Source organism: Lichenostomus cassidix, chromosome 4 (assembly GCF_008360975.1).
Source record: "Lichenostomus cassidix isolate B80296 chromosome 4, HeHo_3.0, whole genome shotgun sequence".
In the NCBI taxonomy this organism is placed as follows: domain Eukaryota; kingdom Metazoa; phylum Chordata; class Aves; order Passeriformes; family Meliphagidae; genus Lichenostomus; species Lichenostomus cassidix.
Genome location: NC_139484.1, coordinates 20,322,354 through 20,342,688, shown reverse-complemented (window position 1 = coordinate 20,342,688; position 20,335 = coordinate 20,322,354). Strand labels below are relative to the sequence as shown.

At 39.7% G+C, this 20,335-nt stretch overlaps 1 protein-coding gene and 1 long non-coding RNA gene across 5 annotated transcripts in view; both read right to left on the bottom strand.

Moving 5' to 3' along the window:
- Window positions 1–30: 30 nt before the first annotated feature.
- On the bottom strand, window positions 31–15,156 carry LOC146437990 (uncharacterized). The gene is made up of 3 exons (XR_014851627.1): window positions 14,466–15,156; window positions 2,866–2,987; window positions 31–726 (listed from the first exon to the last, which is right to left on the bottom strand). It is a non-coding gene; the product is annotated as an uncharacterized LOC146437990 (long non-coding RNA).
- Window positions 15,157–16,448: 1,292 nt separating this feature from the next.
- SMAD1 (SMAD family member 1) overlaps window positions 16,449–20,335 on the bottom strand; it is a 44,713-nt gene continuing 40,826 nt past the window's right edge. For all 4 annotated transcript variants that reach the window (XM_085058174.1, XM_085058172.1, XM_085058173.1 and 1 more), the window contains 2 exons: window positions 19,231–19,487; window positions 16,449–17,842 (listed from right to left, as the gene is read on the bottom strand). In XM_085058174.1, the coding sequence (XP_084914300.1) occupies window positions 17,699–17,842; window positions 19,231–19,487 (401 nt within the window). In that variant the 3' untranslated portion in view covers window positions 16,449–17,698. The remainder of the gene's footprint in view (window positions 17,843–19,230; window positions 19,488–20,335) is intronic.

Genomic DNA, 20,335 nt, shown 5'->3' with positions numbered 1-20,335 from the left:
TTCTTTTTTAAATTATTTTTCCATCTTGCCATCCCCTTTCTGCACATCGTCTTGCTAAAGTTCACAGACTTATTCCCAGTAAATGTAAATGCACAGAATCCACTGGCTGAGCTGTTCCCAGTGCCTTGCACTGTCCTACAAAGACTTTTTCACAGTGCCATCATATGGACAGTAAAAATGATGGACTGTAAAATAGCAAAGGGTTTGAAAGGTTTTTCTGAACTGCTGGACACATGATTTAACCTCACTGCTGTTACTCTGATCCAGAGGATTATCATACACAGAGAACTGAACACTCTTCAGAGCTAAGAAAACATGCAGGTTTGTGTCCCTATCAGCATGGGATGAAACCACAGCAGAAAGAGTCAAGAAGTCCCATTTCAAAATAGCCTTGTGAGGTCTTTCTATTTAACCAGATCTTCATTCACCAGAGTTAGCGTGGATCACTATAAACTCTTCATTACCAAGCTTTTCTAAGGCTCTATGTTTCAAGTGCTATGCTCACACCTAGCTAGTACACCCCCACTATTATTTTAATAACAGCAGAATTAAAAAAACCAAAACAACATTCTGCTTCTGCTTAATTGATCCTTCAGTTTATTCCACTTTGTGTTCTCCCAGCTTGAATACTTTTGTCAGTGACCTCGATGAACAGGCACACAAAATTGCACATTTCATCAGTGCTGAAGAGGAGAGGGGATTGTTCAGTCTTGTGTCTATGATAACCTTGTGGACCAGAATAATAGGAATGAGATTAAAGCGTGCACTCAGCAGTTCAGAACAAAACTGCTGCTCTTTTATACAGCCCATCAGTTGTCCTGCCAATCTGATATGGCCACAAATAGGCATATATGTGATTCAGAGCAGCCCTCCTGCAAGAACTGTTTCCAAGACTTTGCACACTGGTGAGGTCTGGAAATCCAAATGGCTCAAGTCACCTCTTTTTTGTTCCACTTTCCCCCAAACTCTGTTATTCAACAAGTTTGCTTTTCTGCAGTCATAGACTAGTCTCCAAATGCCAGATATGAGAGGAAGACTTCCTGTTGTTTTGTGAATTAGATACAACCCTTCTTTCATCTTTCTGGAACCGAGATTACACAGGTCTTCTAGAGCTATGTGCTCTTCTACCAACTCTGATTTTCTGTTATTCTAACCTCATCCAGAATAGGCAAAATACTCCCTTAGAAGCTGGACCATATCTAGAGTCTCCTTACTCTACATCCTGCCATACTATATAGTATTCTTGTATTTCTCTGTCGCTGTTGAGCAGCTAGCAGAGCAAGGAAGTCAGTTCTCAGTGGCAAGAAGGAAAAGCCTTTATTGTTTTGATTTCATCATATATATAGAGTTTTCAAAAGTCACACAGATTGGTCAGTCAAAAACCTCCCCCTAGGCCTGATTGGCCAGGTCTGCACCGTCCAAGTCTTGGGACACTGTTTTTAATAACATCCAAACCTTATCTTTATTTATAAAACACAAAAGGATTTCTCATGGGAAAGACCTGTGCTAGCCACATTTCTCCTATGGTCTTTCAAAGTATGCAACTAAAGAGGGGGTGTTTTGGTCATTATTACACACAGCCCAATGAATTTTGGTCAGAATCACCGTATTTGTGGTTTTTGATCTCCACCATACAGACTTCTCTTGGGTCCTGTATTCTTTATCTATTCATTATTAATTTCCTTAATATTGTTGCTGAGCTATTCAGGAGGGTAATTCAGTAGCTTTCTGCATCCGGCTCTTCTTTTTTTTTTTTTTAAAGACTGTCTTTCAAATTTGGGGTGGGGGGAGTGTGTGGATTTAAATGTGATTTAATCAAATTTAGCTCATCTTCTTTTCTGTGTCCTCTTTGCTTCTTTCCCCCAAGGGTGTCAGAAGAATAAAAATGTGTTATTCTATTCTGAGATATGTTATGTGTTTTTCCTTCTGATGTGTTATTCCTTCTGAGCCACTACTAAATCAAACATCCTGTGAAGTGTTACAAATATTGGGCCATGAGCTAAAGATGCAGGGAGGCACAGATATTCAGGCAAAATGTGCAACCAAATCCAAATCATTACAGAATAATTGAAAAAGACCCTTCTGTAACTTCTCACAGCAGGAATAGTATTAACATTAGAATCTTTGCCAAATTCAACCATGCAAATTTGCATTCTGTCTACCTGGCTTCCCTTTGCAGTTTTAGTTGGACTAGTTCATTTTTTCTTTCTTTCTCTGATTTCCTTGCTCTGTTCACCTCCTCTTTAAGAAACCCCAAACTAATCTTTGTGCACATGATTAATACAATGATATTTAATGCAGTCACAGTCATTTCTTTACACCTATGTGCTGTAAAGGCAAATAGAAAACCACAGTCCCTGCCATGGTCCAAACAAACTATAGTGGTGACCGAATGACCATCTGTCCTTTATTTCAGTAGACACCCCTCAATTCATTTTAGTTTTCACAGAAGCAGAGAAGTTTGATCCAACTTCCTCTCTACAGCAAAGCACGAAGCAAGGTAACTGCTGATTACAGCCTTCTTTGAAGAAAGGCTAAGCTTTTCAAGGACAGTCTTAGCACTCTAGACAAAATATACCTTCTGCCTTACCTTAAAAAGATAATTGAACACCTGAAATAAAGTCACTAGGAAGCATATTCACAGCTAAGTTTGCCTGTTGAAGTGCAATTTGAGCCCAGGCCTCAGATTTGCAGTCGTGACTCAGGCAAGGAGATAGCACAAGAGAAGTCCATCTCCCCAAAGGCTCAGCAAGGGCTTCACAAACAGGTGTTTGCTGACTGTGAGCATCCCAAGGTTCTACTACAAAGGCCAGGACAGAGGCAGCAAGTCAGCTGCCTGGCTAGGTGTGGAGAAAATGGCCTTACCACAGCCTCCCAGGTTCAGCCACCTACACAGAGGGGACAGCTCCAACATCTGAGCAGATTCTGTGTACTTGTGCTGGTGAGGAGCCATAAGGTTGTCAAAGCTGGTAGAGCTGCTTGAGAGCCTGGGAAAAAAAAATGCCCTTTGAGTTTTGGCTTTGGCTGAGACCTAGAAGAGCATGTGAAGAAAAAAGAAGAAAAAAAAATCTTAAATAACTATGGTTTATATTTGTGTAACATTTTTATAAACAAGGGAGCTGAAGTTTCTTCACAAAACCTTAGAGGAGTGACTTCAATGTTTTCTTGTTGGTATGAACTGAGCTGTAATTGCACATTAGTGAGAAATGACCTCAGCCATTACAGGAAAGTTTTCTACTGCTTATGCACAAGTTTTTTATAATTGTAAATTATGAACTGCCTGATGTAAAATTACATTTAAAGTGGACAGATAAAACCATCATTTCTTATAAAAGCAACTATCTTTTCTGTTAAAAAAAAAGACATTTACTAGATAGATTAAAAACCCCACAAATTATTTATATACTACTACTGGGTGTAAAAGCGAGTTAAATTATGTTCTCCAAGACTGATTCATTGTTAAAATTATAAACCTGGAAGAGCAAGTCACTTGCCAGTAATTTTTTTTTCTTTGAATTAGAAAAGTATTTAAAGCTTGGCTTAAAGAGTATGTTTTTCTCCATGGCCACCAATGACTCATGATATCAAAATATTTCTCATGTAGTTCATTATTGCACAGCTGAAAAGGAAATCATTAATTGCCTCCTCCTGTTTTTTTTCAATACAGCAATGAAACCATAGCAAGCATATTAGTAAACATAAAAAGTATAATACAATCTGACACTTGACTTTGCCAAGACACCCTCATTCCCAGCTACTTTTTGCTTAAGGAAAGGCTTGATTGGCTGCAATTTTTAAGTTCTGTAGTTGCCAGAGACTCAGTGCTGAGCAGAGGACTGAGACTTTCAAGTGACTAAATACAATCCTCCTTCCCTCCAGCCCAGGGTGCTAAAGGCTTATTAGGTCAGTTTGAAATGAGCACAATCTTATACATCAAAAAGTGAATGCTGAAGTTCACAAGGTAAAGCATACATTGGGGCAAGGAATCAATGATGAATTCCTAACTCAGTTTACCTTTGAACACAATCTGAACATAAAGAGTGAAAGCATAAATCTTTCATGCATTCAGATGTTTTTCCATGCATCTCCAACAGCATTGGTGCTCAGAGTTCTTTGTCCCACACTGAGTACCTCACTAGCACGTGAAAAGCACAATTGGTGGAAGTGAGGTAGTGGGTAGAATTATCCATAGGAACATAACATTGCAGCAAAACACATCATATTTTCTGTTCCAAGATGACACAGCCAAGATGAAGAGGAAGACCAAGCCCATGGTAAATCTGATAGTCAGGATTCAAGACTGAGATGTAGGAAAACCTCAGCATTTCCAGTTGGGACCAAAGCTGTGATGTAAACAGGGAAGTCTATTTCTGGCAGGCCACCCATGTGCCTTAAACACGAGGCTACTGTTTATCATGCTGGAAGTCTCTGTTTCTCTGCTGTGTATCTGTGTGCATACACACTGTGTTTGCTTGCTTACTCTCCAACATGCCCACAACAGCAAGACTTTGGTCTTATAATCCAAAATTGTGTGCAAGCTAAATGTCCCGTTTTTCCAGGCAGCTGTAGCAGATGGGTGTGAAAATGACAAAAAGGGAAGATTCTGCTAAAATTCAATGTTGTATGATCAACCCATCCAGAAATACAGCAAAGCAATATTTTAAAAGGCTGACTAACTCAGAAAAGGCTTGTTAAAAAGCCTGTTGGATCATACTGTGTGTCACTGCTTTATACCACAAAGTAAACAAACACATTTATGTAAGTAAACCCTACATTTACAAAGCTTAGCCTAATGATACAAACTCTTATATCTTACAATTAAGATGAAAGAAGAATCCTTAAATAAGACAGAAAGGGAAGCAAGAAACCCCAAAGTCCAAACAACAACAAACCACATTACAATCATAACTAATGCAGTTGCCTGGGAATAATTAGCATAGAGCATATGAAAAGAAGCAGAATTTTTGTTTCTAGGACCAGCTAATAGAGGTCCAGAAGGGAAATTTGGAGTCTTTTTGGTCAGAAGTTGGTATTTTCATCTAATTGCTTTCCAGATTAAGTCCATGTTTAGAAAAGAATTCTACATTCAAAGAGCAGTCCCATCTCGATATATCATTATATTATGTTGCAAGAATCAGAGATGCTCTACCTGCACTTTCCCCCCACTGGCAGTTAGCCATTAATTTGTTATCTGAAAACTTGTGTTTCTCTTTAGTACACAGAAATAAAATTGATAAATTATTCCTGTGACTCTCACCATGAGGCTCCTTTACTTCTTCTGGCCAGAAGGGGAAGCTAGAGCTATGTGGTTGAGTCACGCAGCCTGGATGGATTCTGAACACACGGGAATTCCGTTCATCATCACCATCGTAAATCTACCCTGTTTGGCCACGGCAGAATTTAACTACCTGAGGAAATTACACACACTGAACGTTTGTTGAGAGTGCATACAGTAGGCTTCAGAATGTAAAATATAAAACTGTCTCTGCAAGCATGGGTTCCATCTCAGTTTTTTTTGGAGAATTACTCACAGAAGACCACAGCAAGTGGCTGTAACCCTGTTTAGGAGTCCCTTACAGCGAGTTTCTGACGTCCCAGCAGAATTTTGCTGTTGCCCTCTCTAGTCACTGCAGCAAGTCAGGGATCTCTGTGTAACATGGGGCTTTACATAGGAATGTCATCTTATTTCCCATCTAAACCAGAAACAAAGTACAAAGCATAAATTTTAACCAGTAATTCTGCTGCTGTGTTAAGACACCTACTCAAGAGTATCAGCGTGGGAAACAAACTGAAAATTTCATAGGAAACATATGAAGAGTTGCCTTCTTGCATTAATCAATATTAAAGGACTTTGTTTCATTGTTGAGAATGAAGACAAGAAATTTGCAGTACTCAGCTCAGATGGCTTGTTGTCATCAGCATCCTTCATCATTTTCAGACCAGATTCAACTGCATTTATTTGATGTTTTACAATTTTAGGAGAGAAGGAGATGGACTGAATGACTGAGGAGTTTTTTGGTTTTTTTCTGATCAGCTGTTCCATTTCAGTTTCTCAGCATTAAAAAAGCAGCTGTTTATTTGACTTTAGCTAATCTATCAGACATGCTAGATGGCCGTTCCCACAGTGTTGTGGAAAGAAACAGCAGCGAGACGCCAAAAGCTGTATCTAGGCCTGTCCAAAATGTCTAGTTTTGTATCTATCCATGTATCTCTAGTCTGGACTCAGACCCTCTGCCATTTCTGGAAGGAAACTTCCAGGAATGCTTCACATCCAGGGACTTCCAGGAATGCTCTCTCTGCTCAGCCAAAGGCTGACTATTCAAATGGTCGATGGATGAAACATTAAAAAAATGAACATAAGAACTCCTGAGTACAAGGCTGTGTTACACACACACAGACACACACATACACCATTCCTTGTCCCTTGTTCCAAGAGAATATATCCCTAGTGCTATTTTTCCTCGTGAAACAAGACATACTGGAACACAATGAACAGATGCTGAGTATGACAACAAGGGTGCAGTCACCAATAGTGGAGGTCTGACGGAAGGCCTTACATACCCATTAGTTCTTAAAAATAACCTAAAAAGATGGAATAAGCAAAAAATTGATAGTGTTGAATTAAAAGTATTCTAGGAGGTCTCCTGTGTTGCAGTGTCTCTTCCCCATCTCCATCCTTTTCTGCTGCTGATTTCTTGTACCTACTTATTCTAAAGAAAAATGAGTGGACACTCAAAGGGTTACAGCAGCAGGTACTTGCAGAATTAGATGTTTCTTGAAGGGAAGGGATATTGGTTTTGTTTTTGTAAAAGCTTCTCATATTTTAGACCAAACACTGAGCTGTAAAGTAGTTGGTTTTTTTTGCTAGCACAAAATCAAAAAACCCCAAGAAAATTAGACCTCAAGTCAGAGCTCTTATGCCACATTTCAGAATCACATGTCAATGACATCTCACCTCCCCTGTGCTCCTGTTCCACTGAAGGAAAATAAGCAGCCATTCAAATCCACACTCCTTTAGCTGGCGTTCTGGAAAAATATTTCCTGTGTTAAAGCCTCATGATATATCCATCTAATTGTGGAAAGCATAAGAATTCTGATGTCATCTCCTCAGAGTGAATCCATTCTTGTAACTAAGACTATGAAAAGAATAAAGGTGGCATCAACAATCTGTTTTAATGACACTGTTTGTGTCATTTCCAATTACACAAGTAACGTTTCTCCAAAGTCATTAGTGCCCTGCCATTATAGCTGTCACTGCTTCTTCAGTCTTGCTGCTCTGAGAGCAAAGACTCTGTGTAGGTTCCTGTTAGGAATATTGATAAGCTTCAGGAAAAGCTCTTTTCCAGATGGTTTTGTATGAGGCATTCATACTCCAGCATTCCCAATAATGGTTAAATGCTCGTAGCAGAACATGTTCCTCAGCAGAAAGTGAGGTTTGTTACTAGGATAGGTGTGCAAATCAATACTTTTTTTTAGCTACAACTAAACTTTAACTATATAGGCATATGGAAAAAGAAGAGGGGGAAGTAGTTTTGCCTGCTTGATATTAAATCACTGTGTCTCAGTAGGTATGAAAATATATTCAGGTGACAAAGGGATCCTCAGTATTGCTGACAGAATTCAGCTCTTCAAAGTTCAGACCAAGCCCTAAACATTCACAGCAAGAAAGCATCCAAGAAAGCATCAGGAGCACCTTTGCTATTCCCAATATGCATTTTTCTAACCTGTCTTTGACAGTCTCCAATGACCAATTCTCCAAAACCTGTCCTGGTAACCTGTTAGTGTTTTACTATCTTTACTGACGCAAATTTCTTCCCCCTGCCCCCAGAATTAGACTGAATTTTATTCTCTGCCGTTTAAGCCTGCTATTTCTTGTCCTATTCCCCACCAAGCAGAAAAAAGGGATTGAACTTTTTCCTTAAAAAAGCTTTCTATGCATGGCTCTAAACCCCCAGGCTTGACCTTTACAGTCAATTTCAAATCATATTTATTTACCATTATATTTTACAACAAAGCTTAGTGAGCAGGCAGTTTTTGATCCTGCCACCATGCACACAAACACTCCTGCGTTAGTTACTGACGACTGCAACATCTCAGAGGCTCAACCAGGGAGGGCAGCATGTAAATCAGCAAAGGTTACTGCTGAAAACCCTTTGGTCAGCTTTTCTGGAAGAAGACTAGAAATACAGACCTAATGCTAGTTATCTAACCACATACTTTCCTAATTAATGCATTCTAAATAACAAAGACCACATTTTAAAGTCTGACCTGTAAAATAAAACTTTTTGTTCCTTGTGATCTAAGAAAAAGATGACAGCACATGCATTTTTTTCCATTGAAATCAGACAAAATGAAAAAAAAAAACACCCACCCAACTTTTGCTTCCTCACTTTAATGCAATTTTTTAAAACAGAAACTATCAGATGCCTCTTGGATAAATATTTCAACTATTATTTAAAATGAACAGTGAATACTTAACATACAAATAACACTTTTAGGAATTTTAAAAGGTATCAGATAATCAGTCAAAAAAAGAAAAGGCAAGAACAAAAAAAAATAGTTTAGTCCAAGGGGATAATCTTTGTCAATTATCTTAACTAATCTTTCTTGAGGACTTATCTGGACATTCCACATGGTCAGTTTGCAGGGGATATAAAATTTAAGATTTTTAGCTCAATTATTTAAGAGTCCTGAGATTAGGCTAACTTTGTCATAGAATCATTGCTCATTCTCACAAGAGCCTTATGAAAGCACCATGAAAGGATGTATGCCTCAGGATTCCCAGCAAAATATGATGGAAACCCACTGTCCTTCTAGTGGAGTGACAATCCCTAAAGGCAAGTGCAAAAAGCAATGTAAATTACATAGGCATACCTAACTATAAAGCAAACCCATTTTGTAGAAAGGCAAATTTTAACCAAATAGTAGAAGAAACATTCTCACTACAAAAGTGATTAATAAGTGGAACAGGATGCATAGGGAAACAGCAAAATACCTTCTAAATTTTACTTACTCTCTGCACAAAGCCCTTCTAACCATCCCATACACCACTGAAAGGATGCATGATGCAGCCAGCCCATCACCTGACAGGGATTTACTGCACTTCTGCATATACATAACATGTACAAGGCTCAAATACACTTCAGATGCAGCATTCCTAAAACAATTTCTCTCAAATCTTAATGCATCCAAAGTATTGTTTTAGTTTTTCAAAGTTATTTTCCCTCCCCTCATAGCCCTCCGGCTTTTAGACTGATCTTTTCAGAGGCTGAAATTCATAATTCATCTGAAGAACACAGCATCTGTTCCATTGTGAGATCTCCCCCTGTTGCTGGGTCAGCTTTAGCTAGAGGGAAACCACATGGAGCAAGTCCCTCCAGATTTTTCCCTTTCCTCCCATAAAACTACAGAAGAATAATTCATCTGGGGGGAGGTGGTAAGGAAGAAAGTGAAGCAGATCCCTGTACTGCTCCTCCCCAGGTATGAGGACTTAAATTTCTCACCTGTTTTCATCCAGCTTTCCAGGAAAAACAAAATGAAACCCAAAAAAACAATCAAAAGTATTCCTTAAAAGTAGAAATATTATCTTATATAAATTGCCTTCTCTAAAGAAAGGGAATTAAAAATTATTTCCAATCATATAATTTGTACCTTAGTAACAAACCAGCAATACCAGGTTAACCTTGTCAGACTTGTAGTCTGGAAGCTACACTTCCAACAACCCACAAAAAATAAACAGGATACTTTAAAAATACCCAACAACAAAAACCAGCAATTAAAAGTATCACACACACAACTGTTTGTTTTTCCAGGTACATGCTAAGTATCTTCTCATGGTATCACACGAACTTGTGCTCCACTTTTTTCAGTAACCAGCCCTACTACTGTGCTCTCAAAATTTCTGTAAGCACTGAGGAAGAAAGGTTGTGCAAAGAGGGAGCAGGCTACAAGTACTGAGAGGTAGAAACTTCACAAGGAGTCTTCTGGTTCTGCATTTGAAAAACTAAACCAGACACAGGATATACTCCACAGACCGTACATTTAAAAATCTGGAAATTGGGAGTGCCTAATTATTACATGTGCCTAAAGAGGGTCTCATCAGGCTATTGTTACATTCCATGGTATTCTTTTTGAGGAAATGAGGCCAGCTTTTACAGACATATTAGCCAGCACTTAAAAGTACACTGCATTCCACCTCTGACAACTACATACTCAATTTGCTACCTCTCTGCTTTTTACTGCTTACTGTCATCAGGAACTTCAGATGACCAGAGAAACCTTGGCTATGCTTCCAGTGGTGCAGGTCCAGCCCTGTTCCTGTGTGAACCAAAACCTTCACATGTGCAGGCTTTCACCCACAACTGCTGCATGTAGAACATTTGTGTCTCGGATTGAATTTAGGGAAAAGGAGTTAAATGTGTAATGCAACATCTGGTACCCACCATTCATCCAGCATGTGGAAGCCAGTCACAACCACGTTTTCCAAACTTGCGTGGCACTGAAAGGTCCCCATATGGAGGTGACTAGCAGTGTTATTTGGATTAGGCTTTCAGCTACACTCAGTCCCCTACAAGGGCTGTTTCCTGTTTATGTGACAGGCCATGTCACATTTTTCAGGCATGCCAGACACAGTTGAAGAGAGAATGAATTGTGCCTGGGCTGCTTGTATACCCCAGCCATGTAAGGTCATGGTAATTCCCAACACAAGTAGACATAGTAATGTTTTACAAAACACAAGGGGTGACCAGAGTATGGAGAAAAACAGAGGAAAGGCCATGTACTCTGCATATCCTTTCATCCACTTGACTGTTGAAGGAACAACAATGCAAGGGCACCCAGACAACTCTGAAACAACTGAAAATAAACACCAAATACAACAAGATCACTCATAGCATGGTCAGGTGATCCTTTCCCCCCATTTTATCCAACACAATGCTCACATGCCACACAGCTTCCATCCATGGCCAGCTGTGAAGTTCCAGGTCTGTCCATGCTCGGGGTTGTTCCATGTAATGGCACTGCCATACCCCAGCCACCCACCCACTGCTGCTGGCACAGAAAGAGGCATTCCCTGTACTTTCTCAAGTGATGGTAAGAAAACCTGGCTATGAACCTTCCCTTGCCACTGTACACACATGGATCTCTTTGCTTTGCTTCTGTTGATTACTTACAATATGGATTAATCCAGGGCCTGTATGGTAACAACAGATCCTGTGAGGCAGAATGGATGGCCCCTTACTCAAAGTATGCCCTGCTGAATCAGAGTCCCCAAACTCAAGGTTCCCACCCCAAGGTGACAGCTCAAAGTGCCATATGTGCCCAGGGCAACATTAAGACATCCCAGTGCTTTTCTAGGAACTGTTTTGAAGATCAGTTTCTAGAGTTTACTGGTTTACTGGTTTGATTTTAAGAATGCAAAGAGCTGCTTTCCATCAATGTAAGTTCAACTTACATTGAATAAAATTCAATACATTGAATAAAATTCAACTGAGATCTACCACTATATCTAGTCAAACTTGTTCCTGTGACTTGGGGAAATCACAGGGACACTTGACAATGGCATCATTCCTGAAAGACCAAAAGCAATACAGTGGGTCAGAAAACTGACTGGCCACAGCACCCAGTATGTACTCTGAATTAGAGCCATATCAATCATTAGCTGTAGGGGTACAAAGAAACCCCACATCCCAATGAAAAGCTACCCCATGAAAGAGTATTTACAGAACTGCTCTTTTGGCACAAGATAAAAACCCAGCCCCTGGACTCTTAACTCTCCAGAGCATGCAGATCAAGGTAGCTTCTTTCTGTGCTGCTTGAGAAAACAACATGGCCCAAATCCAGCAGACACAGGGATCAAGCTGTGTTTGAGAGGTCTGAGAAGTGTTTGTAGTCAAACCATCAGCTGAATCACGTTCAAAATGAAGCCATGCTTGGACTCAGTTTCTAAATAGTGCTGTTGCCAGCACTATGGCCCATGGTGATTTTGACTTGAGGAGACTGGTCCACAAACTTGAAGAAATATCTGATGGGACAGCAGCCATCTTTCAGTCTCCACACGTATATCTGAAAACACTCAGGATTACCAATCCCCAAAGTATCAACAGAAGGCAGAAGTGAAGGGCTCAGAGACCAGACAGACCCTGCTCTCCTGCCAAGAACCAAACGCTCCAAGGAAATAGTGAAGTGTTACTGCAGCACTACACACATCAAGTCTCATTCTCCTGCTTGTTCTAAGCTCAGCTCAATAATCTGAAGAACAGCAAACCAAGAAGTTCAAAGTTACAACAGGAGAAAGTGGATGGGAAAGTTAGGCATACCCTTTTTCTTTATATAAAATAATGTTTTTACACATTACAGGGACACTGGGGAAAGCTGCAATACGAAAACCAAAATATCTTTTATGAAGGTAAACTGTGCTCTTCCCCACCACCTTTAAGCAAGTGACTGCTCCACAGAAACCAAACTCCTTGAGCAAAGAAAGCCTGTAATATAATTATAGCTCATTTTCTATTTACTGTAGTACAGAGCTCTAAGTGGCAGGTTTTTATCTGTGCTATGATATATCTTAACTCCTTTCTACAATCTAGAGCAAGTGAAGGTGCTTACTTCTTTAATATTAAACTACAGAAGCCTCCTCTGAGCTTTACAGATTCAGAGTCTCAGATGAGCTGGCAGGATCATGAAGAGAAGATACAGATTTTTCAAGTCATACAGCAGGATGCAAAGGGGAAATCACAAATCAATTCCTAAGAAAAAACTAGAAATCTGCACCCATTAAAATAAAAAAATCTTAACATTCCTGAAAGATGACTGAATCAAATTCCAGACTTTTTGTTTGCAAAATTCAGGGATTTGTTTGACATTACTTTTGATTACAAAATGAATTAACAGCATACACTGCTAATCCATGTGCCATTTTTAACTGCAAAGCATTTATGCATCAGACCTGCACAAAAACTATACCCATCTTGTCCATTCACAGCAATAGACCTGCTCACCTCTGTAACCACATGGAGCCCAGAGAATGCTTACATTGTAAATCTTATTGAAGTCACTTCTGTGTTTGCAGCAGGCTTTGATCAGGAGGCTGCCTCTCCATCACACCTGCTTCATGGAAACAGCTCACCACACACCCCGAGGGACACAGCTCTTGCAGCTGAAGGGACCATCATCTCCTGCAGGTGTGGTGAATGAAACAGGAGCCACCTGTAGCCACCTCAATTAAACTGAACAGAAGTGGGAAACCAGAGCCCTCTACCTCAGCAGCTCCCAACACGTGAAGGCACACAAACATGTGACCCACAGTGGCACAGGGACAGCATCTCCCAAGGATGACAAAAAGCTATTTGCGTCAAATTCAAAAAAACATGGAAAGTCATCCAGAATATAGAAGTGAGCAAGGAGAGCTTAGGAAACAGAAGAGAGAACATTCCCTGAAAGACAAGAGGACAAAGGTGTCTCTCTTCATTGAGTTAAGTCAAGGACAGAAAGGGGCAAAGGAAAGTAAGAGCTGTTTTCCCTTGCCTCCTGCACAGAATCACAAATGTATTTAAGAAAATGAACTGTGAGATGATTTGTGTAAAAAATATACTGCTCCACCATGGCTGGTGATGGGAGAGTCATGCTGTAGGCAAGCATCCAGAAAAAGGTGACTGCCAGTTCATGGCTATGAATCATGAATCTCAAGAGCAGAGTAAGAGGCTATAGTGTGCTTCACAGAATAAACCATCAACAATTAATAAAGACAGCACCAAAACATAGGTAACTGCTAAGGTGTTGATCAAAGGTTTAGAGTATGGCAAGACAAAGGGGAAAACCAAGGAGACAGGCACAGCAAGAAAGGTCCATATTGATTTCAGACACCTCCACACTGATTCACTGCCTTCAGAGAATGATACACATCTGTATTGTTTAGAGGCTAGAAAAGACAACTATAGTTGTCTTAAGGCAAAAGACAAAAGCTGCAGTAGCAAGAGGGGTGATTAAGCAAGCAAATGGCTTTAACAAAGCAGATAGCAATACCAGGTTAGCAAGCATTAAAAGATCAGGCCCATGATGCTGATAGAGGATATGATAAAAATTAATTATTTCTCTCCATACCTTCCTAAACCCATACACATAAGCATGACTACCTCTCACAGCTTTCAACAAATCTTTTAAATGTTCACCAGAGACTTTTAAATAGTTAAAAAGTCATCTCCACTCAGGGAGAATTATTTGATTTCCAGCATTTAAAAGCCAAAGCAGAGATTTCAAAACACATTCAGCTCCATGGAATTATTTGTCTCCACATAAACTGTTCACTGCTTTTCCTCAATAGAGGTATCCACATCTTTTCAGTTTCTCCTAGCAGGGACTTGCCTTGGTTTTTTTAAGCAATGTCTTTTGTGTTTTACTCTTTTGTTCAGCAAACTAAATGGACGAAACTGTGGGGAAACCAAATCAAACAATCAGCAGGAACTCACCTGGTTACAGAGCTGACACCATAGGCTCTGTCCATGTTTCCAGTTCTCATCATTCTCCATTTTGTGAGAGGTCAGCAAGAAACTCTTTTCCTTTCTTTCTTGTCCTTTGCCTTTTCCAGCTTTCTGACTCCAGCTATCCAAAGCAGGGCAAATCAGTATGAAAACTTCTTCAAAATGCTCCAAAAATTTTCACAACAGCCTCAAGCCAGCAATTGGCTCCTCCTAGGTAACTTTTGTCCTACCTCTTTTGTTTCTGGCTGTTAGTCTGTTGAGGTTTAACCCCAGCTGGCAACTAAGCACCACTCAGAGACTACTCACCCCAGGTGGGATGGAGGAGAGAATTGGAAGGGTAAAAGTAAAAACATTTGTGGGTTGAGATAAAGACAATATAATAAGTAAAGCAGAAGTTGCACACACAAGCAAAGCAAAGCAAGGAATTCATTCACCACTTCCCATGGGCAGGCAGGAATTCAGCCATCTCCAAGAAATCTGGGCTCCACCACACATAACTGTAACTCAGGAAGACAAACTCCATCACTCCAAATGCCTCCTTCTTTCCTTCCTTCTTCCCCAGTTTTACATACTGAGCAAGACTCCATAAGGTATAGGATATATGTTGGGTCAATTGGGGTTGGCTGTCCCAGCTCTGTCTCCTCCCAACTCCTTGTGCACCCCCAGTCCCCTCGCTGCTGGCTGGGGTGAGAGGCAGGAAAGGCCTTGGACCTGTGCAAGCCCTGCAGTGTCTGCAGCACAAATCCTAAAGAGCCCCATACCACTACTGTGAAAAAATATTAACCCAGACAAAACCACCAGAGAGTCTCAGGTGCTACTCCAATCCACTCATCGTATTTAATAAGGTACAGCTGAGATAGTCTGTGCCATCTTATGAAGGTACACTTTTTCATTTCATCTAAGGTCTCCACACCACAAGCAAAAAGCTGGATAATAGATAAAATATTACGTACCCAGCACTTCAACAGTATTAGAGAAAAATCGACAACAGAAGGAACTTAGAAAAACTGGGATTCTGCAGGTCCCACTTAATTCAGATTACCACTGAAAGTTTCTGAGGTACTGCAGAGCTGTATTTTCTAATTTTAATCCCTGTTTAGGAAAAACAGAGAAACAGGCATTGCAGCCCAAAACATAAAAGACAGTAACTTTCAAAGCAGTCACAACATAAAACTGTCTTTTCTTACTCCAACATTTTTTGAAAGTTTATCAAAACTTGCACAGGATCATCCAAATACGAAAACATCCAAGTAGAAATGCTCCTTAAGACCTGCATGATGGATAGTTACAGCACTAATTAAAAAAGAAGTCACTACCTCACAGCTGCATTCCAACAAAAGGAATTAAACTGTTGGGAACAGCTGGGAGTTTATGTAGCAGGGGCTGAAGATATTAAAAACAAAGACAGTGACTGAGCAGCAAACAGCATTCTTTCTCTTTAAATTTTATCTTTAAATTTTATATCTTTTAAAGACTTACATTTGTGCTATGACTGCTTCTTTATGAAAAAGGTCTGTCAAACTGAATCTGGAAAAAAACCCAAAAAACTGTTCTTGGAATTTAAAAGTACCTGGTTTTTCTCAGTTGTGAACTTGAACATTATGGACTTTTTTCCCCTTAAGCAGGGGAACAATTGTTAATTTAAAAAATGTACACTGAGCTAAGAAGTGGAATTAACTTTAACAAAAAAAGCAAAAAAGGAAAGAAAAAGAGAAAAAGGTGGGATTGACTCATCCTCCAAAAAGGGCTATTACTCATTACAGTGACAAACAGATGCATTCTGTGTCTGGCTGAATACACACTCATCTCTGCTGCTCAGCTTCCTCTCATGCTTCTGAGTTTAGCAGGGCTACTAACCTGTACTAATCATTATGTCTAAGCTCAGCATATCTTCATTCTACTTGTTCCTCCTCCAAGCCCACATCTTTATTTGGTTTGTTAAGAGTCTGCTAAGAAGTGGACAAGACAAGGTTTTAATCAAATATAAGCAGTAACAACAGGTTTTATTCAAAATTTCCAGTAAAGAGGACTTACTAGTTTTGGAATAAAAGTACTTAAAAGTACTACAGCTTACATGAATATAAAAGAGCAAAGAGAAGAAAATAAACCAAGCAGTAAAAAAAAAGAAATCAAAAATATATATTTTTTTTTAAGTTTGAAATAGACCCCCACAGGGATATTGAAGTCCTCCAAACAATTAACAGTTACTAGGTTTGGCAAAACAAGATTCTCTCACAAAATTAAAAGCCTATTTTTGTTACATAAACTGTATAAAACTGCTCAACAGTTAAAGAGCACTCTGTACAAATTTGTCTTGAAATACATAGAGCTGCAGCCTTCAAACTGCAGTAATTCATCATTTTGTCCTCTTCATGGGTAAAAGAAGCTGCACAATTGCTTTGGGGGAAGAGGCAAAAATAGTCAGAACTAACAAGATGAAGCCACTATGAAAACAAAATGCACAACAAAGTTCAGACCTCAGTTTAAACTAATACACTATGTTTACAGGATATTCTACATTTCAGTTGTCATTTTCCCTTCCTACTCCCACCTCCCCCCATTCAAATATTCCTAATTCCTTTATGGTCTAAATCTAATTACTTTCTAAACTTTCAAATACACCATACATACATTTAGCAAAAAAACATACCTAACATTCTTACAGCAGTATGGTCAGGACACAGTTTCAGAGATAGTACACAGTTATTGAGATTAAACCTTATGATTTCTTGCACTTTTAAAGAGAACAGCAACCATCAATTTAATGTTTTTAAGAAGTACTGAAGAGAGCCTGCAAAAAGCAGACCTGGCCAATATTCACTCTTAGCTCCAGAGGACACAGGGGAAACCAGCAAGTGCTGAATGCAAGGAAGGAGAACCTTAGGAGCGCCGGCTGCTGGAAGATCCTTCGGGAACTCTGTCCGGCAGACTGTTTGGCTTTGGCTCGGTCATCCCTCGTGTACTAAGCCCTGCAAATCAACTCCACAACAGTACATTACACTGTAAACTAGGATTCTTTATGGCAACAGTGTGTCAAAGGGGTTTATTTATCTTTGTTTTCTGAATCCAACAGTTGGTCACAGAAGTCAAGTGTTTTCATGGCTCTTTTTCAGCTGTTGCCAGTTGAGGGGGGAAAAAAAATAAAAATGTGTGTCTGACTCATACATCTTTCAAGTACATGCAAGGCTCAACTGTTTCCAAAATGCAGGAGCTTGGGACTTTTAAGACACTGAAGAAATAGGATTATGAGGAGAGCCCATCTGAGTAAGTACTTTATCCAGCCACTGAAGGGGACCATGGAGATGTATCTCTATCCAGCATGGAGTGCTCGTTACATCCTGGCGATGATACTCAGCTCCCCACCCCTGGAAACAGAATCATAAGTGGGGAAAGAAAAAAAAAATCACCTTATTTTATAATATTAAATACATGAGAAGCATACTTCTTTCTTACCAAAACAACTTCCAACAGTCATTATAGCAGATAGCATAGCACCCTTGATCCACCAACTATTATCACATTTCAACAAAGAAATCAGAAGCTAAAAAAATCATAAACGTGGGAAAAGTTATCATTTGAGATCTCTTGATCTCTTGGAATGGAAGTCTTTAAAGACATAACTGTGGCAGTGCAGAATTTCCCCATACATCACTGCCAGCTGCCTGAGGTCCCTATAAAGCCTCTGAAGAGGGGGATATTCAAATCTTCTCTGCCAAGACTGAAAACAGAACAAATTGAGGGGAAATAATGCCAAAAAGACCAACAGACTAAAAGATGAGGTGATACACTGACATGGAAATGGGGGTGAGGTATCTGTCTGACAAGAACCAAATTCTCAGGATGGAGATGATAAACTGACAAGTAAGCCACAAACAATCCTCTTTGGAGAAAGGGAGCATGGTCATTCCCCAACAGGCTATTCCTCAAGTTAAGAGAGCTTTTATTTCAGCTTATACCTGATTCTGTTACAGTAATCACCATAGATATAAAGAGATATTTAAAAGCATTCAAAATTGGTTTGTAAGTGAACCATTTTTGGGCCAGGTCTGGAGACAAGACTATGACATCTGCAGGTACAGTTTGGTCTGCTCTGTATTAACCTCTAGCAAAGGGATTTCCCAGCTCCCAGCATAGGTGGCAGCAGCTCTGAACACTGCAGGGCAACATCAATACACAAGAGGTCCTGTTTGTTTAGGTGACACTGCCATACAACTCTGTAGGATGCAGAGCTGTAAACAACCTATTCCATTTTAGGAACCCCTGTCTTAACACATCTGAAAGTTCTCATCCTCCTGTCATGAAGAACACTTCAGCATATCACCATCTTCATTTGATTACTTTCATATAATGACCAGCCCTTTTACATCCAAACCTATGCTGACACTCACACAACAGCCACATCACACATCTTGACCTTGCATGCCTTCCTAGAATAGAAAGGCATGCATATTATTCTAAATAATGACTACAGCTCCTAATTTGGGATCTGCTGGTCAAGATTTAGAGGACTTCTGTGAAGAAACATGTTCTGCAAGTCACCTCAAGCTTTCTAAGTAAGTGGGTGAGACAGATTTCTGTCCACAAATACTTCATTTCACTAAGATCTGCCTTAGACTTAACGAGCATTCCATACTTACAATTCAACAGCCATTAATAGGCTGATGAAGGGAGTTACTGGACAATTTAAAATCAGCATGTTAAGAAAAATAATTTATTTTGCTTATAAAATAATCTCCAGCAAATGTTCACATACCTTTACAAAACTCATCCGGAGAGTGCACATCTTAGTAAGCTCATACACTGTCTCAAAGCCATGGTTCACAGACTGAGCCAGCAGCTGAGCAAACTCTTGATTATTGAAAATCTTCAGACTGCAGCCACTGGGGATTTTGCAGACTGTGGTGGGATGGAACCCGTGATGGTAGTTGCAGTTCCGACTTTGCACAAAGATACTGCTGTCGCTCAGACATTCAGCATACACCTCCCCACCAACATAATAGAGATGGACACCTGGGAGGAGAAGGTTGGCATAAGGAGGGTTGACAAATTCACACTCTAGGTTTGTTTTCATGCTCTGTCCCCACAGAGATAGGCTTCTGCTTAAAGAGATAAACCTTAACTGCATATCAGAATATCATCTGTCTTCAAACTTCATTTTTACTTCTCTCTTTCATCAGCAGGCAATCTGGAAGAAGGTTATGTATGTATGCATGCATGTATGCATGTATGTATGTATGTATGTATGCATATATGTAAGGGGAATCAACATGTTGTATATTCAACAAGACTAAACTAGCAAGCACAGTAGTTCTGATGCTTTCCATTGGAAAACCTGAACACTTGAACTTTTTCTCATTATATTTAAGTAAAACAGTAATTGGGAATGCAAGCAGAGAGAGCAGAAACCTGCTGCATCATTTGTAGATACTAAAGCAGCCCCACGTTTGATTCTCTGGAAAAGTCCTGAATGCTAATTTGGGTAGCACAAGTTTTGTCAGCTAGCTTTAATTCCAGAAAGCCAGATGGGAAAAAAAAAAAAGGCCTCTACATTTCAGACATATCTGCCAAAAGAGGGTACACACCAATTTTACAGTCCTTTCCCCCTTCTAGTGCCTGTTCCCTCACCTGTCATCCACGGCAGCAAAGCCCCAGAAGAGCAACATACAAAGAACCTTTGTGTCAGTAGGAGTCAATTCCAAAGGCTTTGAGAAAGCAAGAAAATTTACCTTCTGTGTTTAAAAATGGTTTATTTACTATTTAAACCTTTCACCTCCCACAATGTCACAAATCACAGAGGTGACACATAAAATTAGAAAAATCAACTGCAGTCCAGTAAGAAAGCCTTGACTGTGCTCTGT